At 44.1% G+C, this 18679-nt stretch overlaps 1 protein-coding gene across 1 annotated transcript in view; it reads left to right on the forward strand.

Annotated features, from left to right (window-relative positions):
* Positions 1–3291: 3291 nt before the first annotated feature.
* The window catches only part of LMBRD1 (LMBR1 domain containing 1), a 117118-nt gene continuing 101730 nt past the window's right edge, over positions 3292–18679 (forward strand). Inside the window, exons 1-2 of the mRNA XM_065888769.1 lie at positions 3292–3372; positions 10663–10839. Coding sequence (XP_065744841.1) covers positions 3301–3372; positions 10663–10839 — 249 coding nt within the window. The 5' untranslated portion in view covers positions 3292–3300. The remainder of the gene's footprint in view (positions 3373–10662; positions 10840–18679) is intronic.

Here is an 18679-nt window from a genome sequence, read left to right on the forward strand (position 1 = left end):
AGAACTTTATTGAACAATATAGTCACCCCTTTTTTCCACTACCTTCTGCCATTTTTCATGCAACTTCATAATTCCATCTTCCAAAAACTTTTTATCTTTTTGAGCAAAGAACTGTTCCAGGTGCCTTTTACAGTCTTCCAGGGAATTGAAATTTTTTCCATTAAGAGAATTTTGTAAAGACTGAGATAAATGGAAATCTGAAGGTGCAATGTCTGGTGAATATGGTGGATGAATCAAAACTTTCCAGCCAAGCTGTAACAGTTTTTGCCTGGTCATCAAAGAAACATGCGGTCTTGTGCTTTCCTGCTGGAAGATTATACATTTTCTGTTGACTAATTCTGGACGCTTTTCGTCAAGTTCTGCTTTCAGTTGGTCTAGTCGGGAGCAGTACTTGTTGGAACGATTCGTTTGGTTTTCCGGAAGGAGCTCATAATAGGGGACTCCCTTCCAGTCCCACCATATACACAACATCACCTTCTTTGGATGAAGGCCGGCCTTTGATGTGGTTGGTAGTGGTTCATTTCCCTTGCCCCACGCTCTCTTCCATTCCACATTGTCGCGCAGTGTCCACTTTTCATCGCCCGTCACCATTTGTTTTAAAAATGGAAACTTTTCATTACGTTTCAATAGAGAATCGCATGCGGAAATATGGTCAAGAAGGTTTTTTTCGCTTAACCTATATGGAACCCAAACGTCAAAGCGATTAACATAACCACGCTGGTGCAAATGATTTTCAACAACTGATTTGTATATTTTGAGTATGTCAGCTATCTCCCGTGTGATATAATATTGGCTGTTCTCAATTAATGTCTCGATTTGATCGCTATCAACTTCAACTGTCTACACGATCATGGAGCATAGTCCAGCGAGAAATTTCCAGCACGAAATTTCTCAAACCACTTTTGACATGTTTGATCAGTCACAGCACCTTCTCCATACACTGCACAAATCGTTTTCTGTGTTTCAGTTGCGTTTTTACCTTTCTTGAAATAATAAAGCATAATATGCCGGAAATGGTGCTTTTTTCTTCCATATTCAATATTAAAATGGCTACACAAAAATCCACCAATTTTGATGTCTTTTTTTAAAATGCACGCTGATGTGACAGCTGTCACATACGACCTAACAAAATTGTTTCGAATGAAGTTAAAGATAACTATGCGCCACTAGAGCCATCTTCTGGAAAAAACTGAACGAACCTTTTGGCCAACCCAGTACCTCAGCTATTAAAAATGGTTCATTCTAGGGCTTTCCTGGTGGCGCAGTGGTTGAGAGTCCGCCTGCCGATGCAGGGAACACGGGTTCGTGACCCGGTCTGGGAAGATCCCACATGCCGCGGAGCGGCTGCGCCTGTGAGCCATGGCCGCTAAGCCTGCGCGTCCGGAGCCTGGGCTCCGCAACGGGAGAGGCCACAGCAGTGAGAGGCCCGTGTACCGCAAAAAAAAAAACACAAAAAAAACAACAAAAAAAATGGTTCATTCTAGTCTTGAAAAAAAATCACCAGCTTCACATAAAATTTAAAGTGGTAGGGAGATTATGATCTTTAATTCTTGAACTCCCCTCCTAACCATAAATTCTCCTTCACATACAGAGTTAAAAAGGGATGTAAGAGGAGTTTAAATTCTTGGCCCTTCAGCCAAATAAAATAGTAATAAATGGACTGGAGGGGGAGAAGAGAAATTGAAGAGATTTCTCCTCTGAGAATTGGTGCTGGTCTATGAATTCCCATTTCTAACTCCAAGAAGTGATATGTGTGTGGAAGGCTGAGGTGACATGTTGCCATCTAATCCCTAGCCTAGTAAGGGAGGTCTCGAGGGAGCTACTTGGGAAATCTGACATATGGGCCTTGCATCTGAGAGAGGGCTGGTACCCAACTTAGGCATGGGAGAACTTCAGCCGACTCTGGAGTTCAGCTGACTCCCTCTGGGATATCCAAGAAGGGCTGAGAGCTTTAATATTAGAACTAGGACAAGGCAGCTACATTGGGAACGGCCTGCGCTCTCAAAGGTTATTGGTGCAAGCCATACGGATCATGTGGTGTACAGGGGATTTGGGCGGTGTGTGAGAAGGGGGGAAACTGGCCTGCCGTTGTCTTAAATTTCTCCTGCAAGCCAGCAGGCCTTCAGGAGAGGATTAGGAGACCTTAGCAGGAAGAGGCAGAAGTTTAAGTGACCACAGTATGCCCTGCAGCAGGTGAGGGAATTTTAAGTGGCTAGCTGGAGTAGAGATGTCTCTATTCACTTTGAGGAAACTATAGGAGAGAGGCCTCCCCAGAAATGAATGGCCCACAGGAGGAAAAGTCACATTCAAACACTCACAAGTTCAGAGAGCAGGAAACCACCTTGGATGGTACAATTCACAGTAAAACTCTTCTCGATTTTCTTCTTCCCTCCTCATTTTGCCCTTCCCTTCAGCAGGATTCCAGCCTGAAACAGGTCTGGGGTAACATAACCACATAATGCATTGTCAAGAGATGTGGGCTTCATCCATAAAGTTGTGTTGTGACTACAAATACGTTTGCTCAATTCAGTGGTTAACGATGTACCCACGCTCCATGGACCCAGGCAAGCCACCCCGGAACCATTCCGTGGGCTTCACTATGGGCCTATGGCGGTACCTTGCTCACTTATTTATGAACATCACGAGAAGCTGCGATTTCATTCTGATATGTTCACAGAGTCAAGTACGTTTAGGGTATAAAGTCATCATGGAAATTTACAGGAATGTAGAGATCTAAATATAAAGGCCATAACATCACATGATAAGGCAGCGTCCAGCCCAGCAGCTACTCAGGCTGGGCCCCGGTGCCAGCAAATCAGAAGGTCATTTGGGCAGCTGGGAAACGTTCCCTTCATAGTCCGCCATGCCTGCAACCTGGGGAGGACTTCTGCCTTGGACACTAGGGAGCTTCTTCCTTTACAGCGGCAGGGGAAGCCCCCAAGGCGGCCGGGCTCTGCAGAAACAACACCTGCGCCGCGCGTGGGCTCCTAGCTTTTCCGGTTCAGTAGCCAGGACCTAATTAAGTATTCCACAGAGGTGACGTAGCCGGGAGACCACGCCTCCTCAGAAACCCCGCCCCGCCCCGCAGCCGGCAGCGCGTGATGTCACGGCGTCCCGGACGCGCCCCGCCCCCGGCCGATTGTCGCCAGGGGCCGCTCGCGGGTCTGGTCTCCTAGGCAACCAGGCGCTCCGCCCCTCCGCCCCTTTAACCTTTAGGGTCCGCGGGGCCGAGTCCTGCGCTCGCTCCCTTCTCCCCTCCCTTTCCACTCTTCGCCGGGGCTGTCCCGGCCGGAAGCGAAGATGGCGGCGGCGGCGGGTGCGGCGTCAGCCGAGCTGGTGATCGGCTGGTGCATCTTCGGCCTCCTGCTCCTGGTAGGGGAGACGCTTGGAGTTCCCCAGGGCCTGGACGGGGGAGGGCAGCCCCGCCGTTGGTCTCCGGGGCCGGGACCCTCCTTGCCCCGCCCCGCCCGCTCCTGCGGGGGCTGCGGGGGCCCTGGGCTGGGCCGCGGTGAGGGGCGCGCCGGCCCCTCGTTGCCCGCGCGGGGTGGTCCCCTCGGCTGGTGGCTGCCTCCTGACCCGGACTCTGCGCTGGCGCACCTGGGTATGGGGGCCCGGGGAGAGGAGGGGCCCTGGGAGCCGGGAGCGCCCGCCTGCTCGAGTCCCGTGGGCGCCGCGTCGTCGCCCCGGGAGGGGGGTTTCTCTGCCCCTCTGAGTGGTCCACCTTGTCCCTTCCCTTAGGATGGGGCGTCTTCAGCCTTCTCTCCCCATTGTGAGACCCTGCCTTGGTGACGTGCGGTGTTCGTCCTGACGCTGGGTTTCGCGTTCCTTCCTGGTCTCTAATGGGCGAAAGCCTGTGCAGGGCGGAGCTGGGGCCCTGGTCACTGCCAGTGTCAGGGTCAGTGTACCCACCTGACTTCAGGTGCCTCCTTCCCAGCCCCCTGGTTCCTGCTTCTCCAGTGAGCAAAACGTGGGCCTTAATGGGCCAAATGGCCTAGGTTGTACTTCCCTAACCCATATTAAAACCCTTTTATTTGGGAATTCAGTTTATTTCTCTTCGTACCCTTCCCCAGTCTCGCTCTTCCCTCGTGGTCTCCAGCGCATCCTGTTGTTGCTTCAACAGGACAACTATCTGCCCCAAAGTATTTTGCCGCTTTGCATTAGGAAAACAACAAAATCAAACCAAAAAACTGTTTACTTCACTTGTTGAAATCAAGACTTGTCTCATTTTACTTCACTTTCTTGATTCCACTACCGTGTTTGCAACCTCTGTGTTATAGTCTGTTTTTACAGTAGGTGTTGCAGCGGAAACTACTCGCCCCTCCAAAGTGCGAAAACTTGAAAAGGCTTCTCTTGTTGCCTTTACCCCGTGCCCGGAAAGTAATAATGCCTTTACCCCGGAGCACACTTTATTCTGCTTGGAGAAAAGTGGAAACCGTGAAGGTTGGCTGTGGTTTCCAAAACTTGTACTTGGAGAGTTCACTGGCTTTTCCATACCCTCGTATTCACTTGACTTTGTAGCGGAGCAAAATTTGGCGCCCCAAAATGGCTCTCTGGCTTGATGGTTAGTTCAGGCTGATTATATGTAAGAAACAGAAGACTCGGGAAATCTTTCTTTTTTACCTCTGTCTTAGCTGCTGGGAGAATTTTAGGTAAGGGGCTTGTTCCCAAAATAGAGTCATCACCTGAGATATCCTGCAGAGGATGTGGGCTAGGCGTGATGGTGGTGGTTCTCCGCTGGGCCTAGAGATCCGAGTCCCTCTGTCCTGTTGTGTCTGCCTGGCCCAGCAAAAGTGTATTTGCCAACCTTTTGCTTTCTGTGTGCATGTGAATTGCCTTCCTTCCTGTTGAAGTCCCAAACCCACCCCCCACCCCCCCCCCACCCCCCGCTGCCAGGATCCTCTGTCTGTAGCTGAAAGTGGTATTTAAGGTGAGGGCTTTGGCCATTTTGGCGAGTTTTCTTGGGTCTCTCCCCTGTATACATGTTCTCAGGCGTTTGTTTGATTTTCTCCTGTTGATCTATCTCATGTCAATTTAGTTGTTAGACCAGTCAGAAGAACTGCAGAACGAAAGGTACATTTCCTCCTCCCTGACAGAGGAGAACAAAGGAGCAGGTAACCTGTATCAAAGTTCAGGGGGGAGTCTCTTGGCAGTTATCCTTGAAAAACATGTAAGGTACAGCAGTTGTACTGTAAATTGTAGGAGGATGCAAACAAAACAAAATGTGGCCTTTAGGAGGGCCTGAAGATAGGTGGGAAAACAAAAATTCTTGTAACAGGTTATTTTAAGTACTGAAAACCAAAGTATGGTTTTATGGATTAAATAGGACTTCAGAGAATAGAGAACAATATTGGGAGAAAGTGGAATTGAGGCAAACTTTGGGTAGATAATGAAGGGAAGCCATTTAAGTTGGTGATATTACAGTGGGAACAAGATAAAATGAGAAGGGAATTAAAGGTCTGAAATTAGATGTTGGAGTAGAAAGAAATTAGTAATGAGGGCCATTGTTTAATTTTCTGCAAGTCTCTTTAGTTCCTGGATTATTAGAAGAGAGCTGAATTCTCATGTCTGCTTCTGCATTCAGCCTTTTCAGAGATTATTTTGATTGAAGTATATGAAGTTTTAGTGATACGCAGTTGGAAGCAGAGTATCTTAGGTCATTGTGGACCTTGTTCTATAATACTACACCAAAACTCAGTAAGTAGAAGCTTCTTAATATGAAATATGGTTTCTGAAACCCTATCAATGAACTTTTGTTCAGTTGTATTAAAGTCCACGTTGTACTTTGAATGGATCTTTCCCCATGTGTGGTTTTATAATGTGATGCATTTGATCATTTAGAAAATACTGGTTCACTGAGTTACACAGATCTTCCAAATATGGATACCTTTCATTATATAAATCAAAATATCACATTCATCAGTATCACTACTGATCTTGTCAGAAGAAATGTCTCAGAAATGAATTGTCAAGCTCACAGTCATGGATACAGGTTTTCCAAAATTCTGGTTTTCATTTGAAAGCTTGAATTTTATCACCTGTAACAAATACTGTCAGTTGTTTTTCTTGAACTGATGGGCTTCCTTTGTTCATTTAGAAAAAATCTGCCAAATATCCAAGTCTGAATAACCATAGTTAGTCACTTGTGCTTTGAAGTGAAAATGATGTTTCTTGGAAATAGTGCCTAGTTTGGCTTTTGACTCTTAAATACTGAGGTGCTTTTCCTGGGGGCAGCCAGCCATCGCAGGTTGAGTACATACTTCCAGTATGCATTTCCCCATGGAGTATTAAAAGAGTCAAGTGTTGAAGTTTAATAAAGTTAACATTTACTGCTTTGTCAATTATAGTTTTAAGTTAAATAGTCTTTAAAACATTTTTTTTTCCCCCTTCTGTGAGTGTGGTGTGGTGGTAAAGAGTAAGATTACTACTGGCACGTTTGGTGCCAACGCCAGCAGTTTTCCCCACCAAGGCTTTTGCGCCATCAGTGCATATATCAACATAGTGACAAAGGCGGATGATGTCTTAGTATTATTATGGGGTTAGTTTCAATTTGCAAATCCCCAGAAAGGGTTGTGGGACTGCCAGAGGTCTGGGGACTTAACACTTTGAGAACTGCTGCCAGTCATCTTCTAAAGAATCAGAACACTGAGACTGACTTCTTTTGTAACCTTGGGCAAACAGGATGGACTTCATTTTCTTCTGCCGCATAAGGCAAGGTGAGACTTGGCCCCTCTAAAGTCTATAATCCAACTGTCTACGTTTACTGTGTCAATCTGAGCTCCTCTACCTAAGCCTCCCCCTGCAGGATGCTCAGTAATTTGGTTTACACCATCTCTCCAGTTGCACTTCCCGTTACTGTACAAGATTGAGTCTCCGTTTCTGTAAAGCAAGTTTACTCTTGTTACTCAAAGTGAGGGCATCATCTGGGAACTTGTGAGAAATACAAAATATAAGACCCCAGCCCCACCGAATCAGAATCTGCAGTTCGACAAGATCCCAGGCAGTAGGTGTATATTCATTTAACAAAAGTTTATCTGTTCTCATGCCTGCCTCTGCCCAGGTGCTTCTCCACCTTGACTGCTCATTAAAGCCACCTGGGGAGTGTTAAAAGCCCTAATGCCCAGACAGGTGAAATCACAATCTCTTGTGAGGGGTTGGGGACTGCTCTAAACCTTTCCTTATAGTTGTTAGCAAAATTATGTATTGGTCTCTTTTATGAAATCCTCTAAGATGTTACTTCATATGACATTTAATAATAATTGCTGCTGTTTGTGGCGCTGTAGTAAACCCTTCATTCAATTTTTATAACCTGCTATGAAAGAAGTATTCTTATTTCTGTCTTACAGTTGAGGACATTTGGTTTATTTTATAACGTAGTAACTATTGATAGATCTGTTACCGAGTCCAAGCTCGCTCTGCTCGCCGCATGACAGGCCAGTGAACCCGAGTGTCGGGGCAAGGAATGCGACTTTACTCGCAGACTGAGAAGATGGTGGACTAGTGTCTCTGAAAAACCATCTTATGGGGTCTGGATGCCAGTTTCTTTTGCAGAATCAGAGAGGGAGAGGCCTTGAGGAAGTAAAGTAAAAGGGCCATCAGTCTTGCAAAACACTTCCTGGAGTGACCAGCCTGGGAGAGGGGATGTGTTAGTTTCTTTTTCCTTGCAGCCATTCACAGGCCTGCGGGTTCCCTGAGGCAGGCCATTAGGTATGGTTATAATAACAAAAGCAACGGTTAAAGTCGAAGAAACGGATCCAACTTGGAGTCGGATTTAGCTCTTCCCTGTTACAGATTTAACCTGTAAACAACTGCTTGGGGTTCTGTTTTAAAACTGTAAAGGGATCTTGAGACCAAAAAGTTTGGGAACCTCTGGCTTAACTATTTTGCCTGTGTTGCCCTTTCCCTGCCTGTTATTGGCAAACTCCTTCCTTTGCAGTAATACCTGTCACTCTGAACTTTGTAAAAGTGCAGATCTCCTTGAAGTCCAACAAAAAATTTATTGAGCACTTTGTGTCAGGATAGAAAGAAAAGGTTCATCTTCCAGTGACTTCCAAAATAATTGGGGAATATTTTAAATATCTGTCAATTAATTTAGAAACAAACCCATTAAATATTAATATAAGTAACATTTTATGAAAGAATATTTTCCAGAACAAGAAGAAATTAGTAAGTTGTTAAGCCGGAATTTGAATGAAGGTCTTCTTTCTCTCTCCCCTTCCTTCCTTTCTTTCTTTTTCTTTCTCTCTCTTCCCCCTTCCTTCCTCCCTCCCTCCCTCTCTCTCCTTCTTTCTTTCTTTCTCTCTTCGAAGCTTTCTTTCTCTCTCCCTCCCTCCCTTCCTTCCTTCCTTCCTTTTCTTTCTTTTTCTTTCTTTCCTTTCTTTCCTTTCTCTCTCTCTCCCCCTCCCCCTCTCCCTCTCTCCCTTCCTCCCTCCCTCTTTCTCTTCCTTCCTTCCTCCCCCCTCCCCCCTCCCTTCCTTCCTTTCCTCCTTTGTTTCTTTCTCTCCAACCACCAGGTTCCCAGGAGCACATTTTCCTTTTCACCTTATTTTTTCCTGCTATTCTGATACCACCTGAAATGTTAATAATGTAAAGGAATTACATGCAACAACTTGGATGGATTTCAGATTCATTATGCTAAGTGAAAGAAGCCAGACTCAAAAGACATGCTATATAAGGACATGATGACATTCTAGAAAAAGCAGAAGGTATGGGGACAGATAACAGATAGTGGTTGTCGAGGGCTGGGGAGTAGAGAGACGGGTTAACTCTGGAGGGGCAAAGGGGATTTTTCTGTGGTGATGGAACTGTTCTTATATCTTGACTGTGGTTGGAGAATTTGGAAACTGAAACTACTTAGGTGGTGCTTAGGTTAGTTAGGTGGTGCTTAGTTCAGTTCTGGCTCCTGAACTAGAAGGGAAGTAACGTTACATGAAAAACTGGGTTTGCCTGTTGATGGGTGTTGAACCAAAAGACACAGCCAAGCCGAAGAGCAGGAGTAGGGAGAGCAAGGGGGGTCCTTCCCAAAGCAGTGTCTCCTCAACAGCAAGATTGGGGGAGTTTTAAGCTAAGGGTGTATGCATATTATTAAGGGGCTTGAGCAGAGGAATAGAATTGGGGCAAGGGTCCACAGAGGCCAAGCTTTAATTGATTGAAGTCACTAGGGTCAGAAAAGGTCAACATCATCACCCCTTAGGTTCCAGTTGATCTAGTGGTTGAGCACCCCAGGTGGGGTTAAATTCTGCAAAACAGCTCAAGAAAGTGCTTCAGGCTAATCTTTACCACCTGTAGAAACAGAATTGGGAGTTTACAACTGATTTATTATCTTTACTGTTGTTACTTCTCTCACCTGGTAAGTCTTTTGTTCCTTTAAGATCTTTAGTTACTGAGACCCATTCAAGCAAGTGCGCTGTAGCCAGGCTTAGATGGCTTGGGCCAAAAGTGGCTTCTCTTAAGTCAAGAAGGCCATGCCTGGTTCTCTTTCTCTAGGGAATCCCTGCCCTGTCTGCTTACAGTGAAAGTTAAATCTGTTGAAAAGCATGAAATGCCAAAACTAAGCTTGTGTCCCAGGGCTTTGATAGAGCTTGGTTAAAACCCTGGTTTTCAGGTTCGCCTCAGGTTGGAATCCTCAGGCATTTGAAGTGCTGCCTGGAGGAGCCTCACTCTCTGATTGAAGTGGTTTGCGGGTGGGTGTACAGGTAGGAATTTAAGTTTTTACCCGGGGGATTCTAACACAGCCAAGGTTGAGAATCACTGATTCGGGATCTGTCTGCTTCCCCTAGGATTAGGGCGGAGGTTCTCGAAGTGTAGTCCTTGGACCAGCATCAGCCTCACCTGGGAACTTGTGAGAAACGCAGGTTTTCTGGACCTTCTCCAGACCTGTTGGATCTGGAACTCTGTGCTTTAGCAGCCCTCCAGGGGATTCTGATGCTGGAATCTGAAGTTAGAGGATTGCGAGAGTACAGTCCTATACCCTCTGTTAGTTTCTAGGAAGATGGAGACGACTATTCAGAGTACCTTGTTGAGATGTCAACCTCAGTACCTCTGAGTGTACTTTTTCCCTGGAAAGTTCCTTGCAGTGCACGTGCATCCATTTTCAGTGTTCACTTTTCTTCGTTTAATGCCCTTTGAGATGTGAATTATAATATAATGTGTCAATTGCATGGTGATTATTGGCAGTTAATCTTTAGTTGAATGGTACTCTTGAACTGTCATAATGGGACAGAAGTTAATTTTAATTCAAGTGGTATTCTGTGATGCTTCAGCAGTAAGAATACGATAGAATAACTTCTGGTTATGTCTTCTTTAGGTTGGGGAGATCTATAGGGAAAAGTATTCAGAGCTAGTTAGAACTGTAATGTGTGAAACCATGAATGGTTATACTGTGTTCAGTAAGGAAATATGTAACTGAGCACTGTTATTGAAAACTTTTGCTTGTTTTTTTTGGTGTCTTGGCGCCCAAGTGAAGTTGTACTGCTTTCGTGAACTCGGCTTTGAAAGTTACAAATCTTGAATAAATTTATAAGGGGTAGTGGATGTTGCTTGCACATCCGGAAGAATCGCTACTTGACATAATGTTTCCCATTGGGAACTTACAAACACAGACTAAAATCAGTTTTAGAGAATACATAGGGCAGTAACAAAACATTTCTTTCTGTTCTGTTTCAGGCTATTTTGGCATTCTGCTGGGTATATGTTCGTAAATATCAAAGTCAGCGGGAAAGCGAAGTTGTCTCCACCATAACAGCGATCTTTTCTCTGGCGATTGCGCTCATCACATCAGCACTTCTACCAGTGGATATATTTTTGGTTTCCTACATGAAAAACCAAAATGGTACATTTAAGGTAATTATCATCATACTATGGGAATTTTTCCCTTTCATATTCTTGGCAATTAAGTATTTACTGAAATGTTTAGCAGTGCAGTGTATGTTGTGTTTTATTGTCGTCTCCGGGAATAAGCGAGAATGGAAATGCACATAGAGGCCGAGCATATGACAACTACATGGAACAGACAGACTGCGCACTGACTTACACCCATCCAAGTGTGAAGAATGCCTTTGTTAATCGGAAAATGTGCTAAGTAATCATAATAGGGTTATTTTTGTGCCTCTTGCAGCTCCCTTGAAGTCTGTTTGACTTGATCTGCATCAGTGCAGTACGTGGATAATTTAGAAGGGATTTTGTTAGTGGCAGATTAGGGTCTTCGTCTCTATGTCATATTGAGTACTCTGAGTCACTGTGATGTAGGCTGCGGATTATCAGACCTGAGTTCTCATCTTGATTCGCACTGTCTAACTTGTGTCTTTGGCCAAACTGAACTTTTCTGGACTTCAAGTTGCTCATTTTTAAAATGCATGGTGTTGGACTGGAAAATTTCTGAGTTTCTTTTCAATTATGCAAGTTACTTTTACATTTCTTATTAGTGTAACCTTCTGTGAGGCAGGAACTGTGTCTTGTTTGTTTCTGTATGCCCAGTGTCTGACAAGCAGTAGGAACTTAAATATTTGAATGAAATATTATTTCAGTTATCTCAGTAATGCATGGTTCCAAAATAAGTTCCTGAATTGGGCCAACTGGGCTGAAATGATTTGGTAATTTTTGGTAGTTAGGTTTGGATAGATTCTGATTGCTGTGAAAACTACAGTTATTTTCTGTAGGTCAGTCATTCATTTAGCAAGTATCAGTTGACCACTTAGTATGTGCCAAACACTGTACAGAGATAGTAACTAACATTTGTTGAGTATTTACTATGTGTCAGACCCTTTCCTAAATGGTTTACATGTCTTCACGCCATTAATGTCCCAACAGCCCTATGAGGTAGATAGTGTTATCCATGTTTTTATGGGCAGGAAGCCAGGGTTCAGAGAGGTGACGTGACCCATCTCAGGTCTTGGGGTTTGTAAGTGCTGTTGCTGGGATTTGAAGTTCTGCAGTCTGGCTCCAAGGCTCTTTGCTCACTGGGATCTGGATCTGTACCTCTATCTATATCTATCCATCTGATACAGTGGAAGTAGTGTTATCCCTTGTACAATTGTTGTTTGAGTAGGAGATTTTTTAAGTTTTAAATTTAGAATATTTGATTTGTTTAGATTTTGTGGGATTATGTTTTCATCTTGAAATTTCTAAAGTAAGTATTTTCATGAAATTATGAACTTGCCCTTAGATTATGTAGTTGTTCTGGGACCATGCTTAATTTAGTAGTCACTTTCTGGGTACTAGTTTTTTGTTTTACTTTTGTTTTTTTTAACCCGTAAGATTGCATTTATACTTGTTTAAACAAGACTTAGGAATTCACCCACCTAAAGAAGCAAAAGTATTACCCATAAAAACTTGGGACATTTATTTTATTAATAATATGCCCCAAAAGAGAAGAAAATGTATAACTGTAGTTAATGTGCTTATTTTATGGTTGTTAAATCTGAATGTGCACCAGTAATTAGAAGGGAAAAATTCCATGTTAGTGTTTTTTCCCCCAATTAAAAGAAAAAGTTTTCTTTCATTATTGAGGGATTATTTATTCAGCAATTATATGTTTTTTTTTCTGCTGTTCATTTACTTAGTTGTCTCTGTTTAGTTCTGTTTGTTTTTAGCTAACTCAGCTTAATGTACCAGTTGTTTTCCCAACACTTTGATGCCTTTCTTGATATTTTAAACATTCTTTGTTTCCCTTTCTGTCTTTTTCTGGGAGGGCTGGATGGGGGACTAGTGAAATTCATAAGAGTTGTCATTTGAAGCTGGCATGTGCTAACACTGAAAGGAGAACTGAAAAGAATTTCAAAGGACACTTCCCCAGTAAACCCTAGCGAGTATTTTGTCCAAAATGTTATTAATGAATTCCCTTGGGGTGCTTAGTGAAAGACAAGAGTAGGTATTTAAGAATTAGTTTTCAGACTTCATGCGGCGGCTGTAAATTTAGCTGTCTTCGGGTAGAAGTGCCCACAGTGTCTTTAATCTCTTCTGTCCTTATTAGTCAGGATGAATGTGCAAGTTGACGTTGTTTTCCATGATGAATTATGTTGTATCCTAAGTTTTACAGTGTGCATTTCTTATTCCTAAATGAATATAAGTATCGTCTAACTTTCTCCATTTCCACCTCAAATATTGAAGCCTCTAAACCGATTAGGGACCTGCTTATAAGGTATAATTGTTTGGAAACTCGAGATGTCGAGGACTGCTAACATTTGGCGTAGGAACTGAGGGTGCCAGGCAGGCAGTCTACATACTTTCCCTGTTTCGTCTTATTTGCCTTCCTAGCTGTTTCTGCCTTCTTTTGGCCAAGGGTATATTGTAATAACGTCTGAACTGTTTCCATTCACCCTTTTTTTTTTTTGCGGTATGCGGGCCTCTCACTGCTGTGGCCTCTCCCGTTGTGGAGCACAGGCTCTGGACGCGCATGGCTCACGGGCCCAGCCGCTCCATGGCATGTGGGATCTTCCCGGACCGGAGCACGAACCCGTGTCCCCTGCATCGGCAGGCGGATTTTCAACCACTGCGCCACCAGGGAAGCCCCCATTCACCTTTTTTTAAACACATGGCACTATGAATAATTTCAGCCAGATAATTTCTTTGTTTCTAGTTTTTGTGAAATAATTAACTTTATAGATTAAAAAGGAAAAAAAAAACCTTAAAGTATAGCCAGAAGTGTTCTATTATAGTGTCTAATTGACCAATAACTTTAGCTAGTGATATACACAAAGTATACCAATCAAAAAAATCAGAAATGGCCACTAACGTGAACAAATATTCTTTATTTTATACAGTGTGTAAAATTAAAATAAAATCAGTAGTTAAGATATGGCATTGCAACATTTGTTTTGGTAGCTAAAATGTTCACCTCCTTCCCTCCATCAATGGTTAGTCTCTTTATGGCCCATAATTAGGAGATGTCTGGGTTGAACTCTACTGCTGCCTCATACCTACTCTCAGATGCTGGTAATTTTATCCTAGAACTCTGTACTCTTCGCTACACCTTAAGTATATTCATGAACTTAATATTGACTGAGTATGAAATGTGTACCTGACAGAGATGTGGATGCTAGAGATTAACGATTACAGCCAACGAGGCCGCTGCTCTCAGGGAGCTCACGTTCTGTGAGAGCAGACCAGCAGTCAACAGACAAAACAAGCTAGCTTCCTCGTGCTCACTCCAGTGAGGATGCAGAGCAGAGCGATGTGAGGCTCAGCTCGGTGGTGGGTGTTGAGGCAGGACAGGGGGATGAGGAGCGCCAGGGCCAGGCTGCCAGGTCCTGGAGGTGGGAACTGACTGAGGGCTGCCTCAGGGAGAAGTAGCGACCTGTACAGAGGCCCTCAGGCAGATGTGCTTTTGGCCCGTTTGGCTGAGCTGTGGCATTGGGGGCCATGCTTTGCTACGAGCTGAGATGAAGAAGAAGGTGGGGCCAGATTGTTTGCCACTTTTAGGCCATGTTAATGGGTTTAGATTTTCTTCCAAGGGCAATGGGAAGTTAGTGAAGGTAAAAAATAAAGGTGATGTGGGTTAGAGGGGTACTAGTGGAGAAAAGGGATTAAAAGCGGTATGGATTTTGGAGCTAGAACTGCTTGGATTGGCTGATGGATTAGATATGGAGGTGGAAGGAAAATGAAAACTAGAGATTAACGAAGCACTAAAGCTTAGTACACCTTAGAGAAATAGGGCAGCCTGGGGGAGTAATTAGACTTGTGTGTGCACACGGGCAAGTGAGGGATGTAAAAAAAGAGCTGTATTTTGGACAAGTTACCTTCAAGGTGCCTATCATACGTATTCAAGTGCAGCGTCGAGCAGGGAGTTGAAGCTCCAGGGAAACCTTAGGGTTGGAGAGAAGTATCTGGAAGTCATCAGCATGTGCACGGTATTCAGAGCTATGCACTGTCCAGCTGCTGGGGAGACCGAGTGGTCAGACAAGGCTTGGCATGGGCCATGGATTCGAGAGCCGCGCTAGTTACCTGGAGCTGGCCCAAGGGGAGGGGCTGCAGCTTGGGAGGTGGGAAGGAAAACGGAAGAGGAGGCTTCTCAGGAGAAGACTGTGTTTCAGGAAGAGTGATGCTGAGAGGTGGAGGGAGAGAGGGAGGGGAGTGACTGCGTTCTGGTGAAGAGCCGTCCCCATGGAGCCGCGGGGCAGTTGGTGGGAGTGGCTGAGTGCGGGCGGAAGGTGAGGGAGCAGTGACTGGGATGCTGACAGCTTTTCAGGAAGCTCTGTCCTCCAGGGGAGTAGGAGGTAGGGTGGGTGGGGTGTGTTTATCTGTGGTGGTGGTGTGTCCTTTCATGGAAACTACTAGAGCCTGTGTACTTTAGGGTTCAGTAGAGTGGGAGAGGTGTCTGGGAGGAGAGAAAGCGTATCGCTGCAGGTGCAGTGTCCCTGCGAAGGCCGAGGGGTGGGGACCCAAAGGGAAAGGGTTGGCTGTAAATAGCGCGGTCGAGTACAGATCGCGGTCGGTTCTAGATTGGGGAGTGAATTGAGTAGGTCTCTTTTGTCCTCAGATTTTTTGAGAGACCTTTAAGTCAGTGTTTGTCAACCATTGGCTTCTGTGCTGGGTGACCCCTGTGAGGGCTGTCCTGTGCATTGCAGGTGTTTAGCAGGTCCTGGCCTCTGCCACTCGATGCCGGTAGCCTACAGAGCCTGCCGCCACCCTCCAGCATCTCCAGGACATTGCCAGGTTTCCATGGGGGATGGAGTCACCCCTGCATGAGAACCATTGGTCTGAGGTGAGGTTATCTGGTAAAATTAAGGAGAGTCAGGTGTGGTTTGGGGCTGGACGGAGCATTTCAGAAAGTCATCTTGAAGAATGGGAGAGGGAGTTTTACATACACGAACCGCTTACCGCTTTGTATCGTGGACTTTATATCCTTTTCCTTTCTTCTAAAATGTTCTTCTTTCGTATTCTTTACTTAGTATTAGTTCTTGTTTGTCTCACATTCCTGTGGGGCTTCTGGAGTTCCTTTCGGTCTCTACTTTGGGAGGCATGCCAAGCCTTGTCTGACCACTCGGTCTCCCCAGCAGCTGGACCTGCTAAACACCTGCAATGCACAGGACAGCCCTCACAGGGGTCACCCAGCACAGAAGCCAATGGTTGACAAACACTTTATATCCTTTTCCTTTCTTCTAAAATGTTCTTCTTTCGTATTCTTTACTTAGTATTAGTTCTTGTTTTTCTCACATTCCTGTGGGGCTTCTGGAGTTCCTTTCGGTCTCTACTTTGGGAGGCAGTAGCTTGTGAAATGTATCAAGGGCACAGCATTTCTCAAAATGTAGAAGAAGGAAGTTTCATAAACTAAGCTGTTTTGACAGTACATCAGATACCTTGGAGGCAAGACTGTATATAAAAGCCAAATACACAAATAGTACTTCAGTGATGTTGTATATTTTACACATATTTTTGCTTTAAGATAGTAACCGTAATGCTCTCTAACTGCCACAAGATTTGGTTAAACTAAAGAACGTTGGAGGGTAAAAGATACTAAATTTCAGTGAACCTTTGGCTTTAATTACCTTCAGACTTTCTACATTTAATCTTTTTCTGAGGTTGGGGTCTTCTTCAATTTTGAAGTTTAACTTTTATGTGATTCTCAATGGGTACGTTAATGCCTTGTGGGGTTGTCTTGGAAATTGGTAGGGAGCTTGCGTGAGGATAGATGTAATTATCCTGTTTCAAAAAATCTTCAAGTTTGGAAAATCTTTTAAAATGTCTGTTTTGCTGTATAAACAATGACTAAAGAAACAGAGCTTTTGGGAGTAGAAGCTTTGGTTGTGTGTATATTCATTTGGATTCTTGCGTCATTGATGAAGAAATTTCCAGTCATTGGCTAGAATTCTCCCCAGTGCTTTTCCAGTCCTGTGTGGTAAGCACTGCTTAACGTTCTTTCCATTTTTCTGTAGTATATGTACAGTGTTTCTTTCATTACGTTTTTTAGACAAAGATTGTGTACGTCGTTAAAACTGTTGGTTGCAACTTGTTCTGTTTACCCGCACTCAGAAGTACTTTATGGATATCCATATACACCTGTATGTTTTTCAGATGACTTTTAGAATCAGCATGGCAAAACACTGTACCCACTATTGGGATTTTGATAGGCAATATATAGTGTTTATAGATTAATTTGGAGGGGTTTGGTATTTACGGTCTTTTCATGTGGGAACGTGTGACTTTTCATTTATTAGGATCTTTTTTATATTCTGTAATTATTTGTTTGTTTATATAGTTAACATAATTTTAAAATTTAGGCCATTAAGTTTTTCTTTTTTAAAAAAATTTATTTGGGGCCTCCCTGGTGGCGCAGTGGTTGAGAGTCTGCCTGCCGACGATGCAGGGGACGCAGGTTCGTGCCCCGGTCCGGGAAGTTCCCACATGCTGCGGAGTGGCTGGGTCCGTGAGCCATGGCCGCTGAGCCTGCGCGTCCGGAGCCTGTGCTCCGCAACGGGAGAGGCCACAACAGTGAGAGGCCCGTGTACTGGAAAAAAAATAAGAAAATTATTTTTTATTTATTTATTTTTGGCTGTGTTGGGTCTTTGTGCTGTGCACGGGCTTTCTCTAATTGTGGCGAGCGGGGGCCACTCTTCGTTGCGGTGCGTGGGCTTCTCATTGCGGTGGCTTCTCTTGTTGCGGAGCATGGGCTCTAGGTGCGTGGGCTTCAGTAGTTGTGGCGCGTGGGCTCAGTAGTTGTGGCACGTGGGCTCAGTAGTTGTGGCTCACGGGCTCTAGAGTGCAGGTTCAGTAATTATGGCGCTCCGCGGCATGTGGGATCTTCCTGGACCGGAGATCAAACCCTTGTCCCCTGCATTGGCAGGCGGACTCTTAACCACTGCACCACCAGGGAAGTCCTCTTAAGTTTTTCATAGTCTTAATTGCTATTGGAAAAATACTATTTTCATTGTGCGCTGTGTGTCAAGGTTTGCATTTGTAGTGCTAAATTTGGGGTTTCCACATTTTTTTGTTCTTTTAGGCATTTGTTAATTAGAAATTCATAGATATTCATTGCTAGAGGTGTTTGTAGGTGAAAAAGGAAAAAAAAGAAAAACCTAAATTATTTTAGAGTTAAATGTTACCACGCTTCCTTAAGAGACCTTGTAAGTGGGATGTTGATACTGACTTGAGCTCTTAAAGTATTGATAGAACAAAATTGACCTGAATACTAATTTGAGCCTTGGTACTTAATCGCAATGACTGGTCACTTTAACGCTCCAGGCTTAATTTTTTATATGCGTACAATTAGGATAGTCAAAAAGGCTTGCTATTATACCCCAGTTCTATTTCATTAATGTATAGTTTTTTTATTTGAAAAGATTAATTAGAATTAATTTTCTAAGTTAAAGTACTAAATTTAAATGACTAATTTAAAGAAAATGTGGGTTGAATGCTAAGAAGTTTATATTGACTGTTCTTTTAGGTATTTTAAAATATCTTGTTTCTAAAATACAAATCATACCTGTCATTCTGCACAAAACCGCATCACTATTTTCCATTGCCTTTAGGACAGAGGCCAGAATACTTGGCGTGATTCACAGTCCCTCAAACCTAATGCCTTTCCCTCCCTCACTCCACCTGCTTTCTCTTCCCTTTCCAAAAGCTCTAGTGAATCTATATTTTGCTTCCTGCAGGTTTTTCAAAGTCTTCATGTATGTTCCTTTATTCTCTTCCCTCCTTCCCACTGTGTTATTCTGGCCCCAGTTTAGTGGCCATGGCCCGTAGC

Source organism: Phocoena phocoena, chromosome 12, assembly GCF_963924675.1.
Source record: "Phocoena phocoena chromosome 12, mPhoPho1.1, whole genome shotgun sequence".
NCBI lineage: Eukaryota > Metazoa > Chordata > Mammalia > Artiodactyla > Phocoenidae > Phocoena > Phocoena phocoena.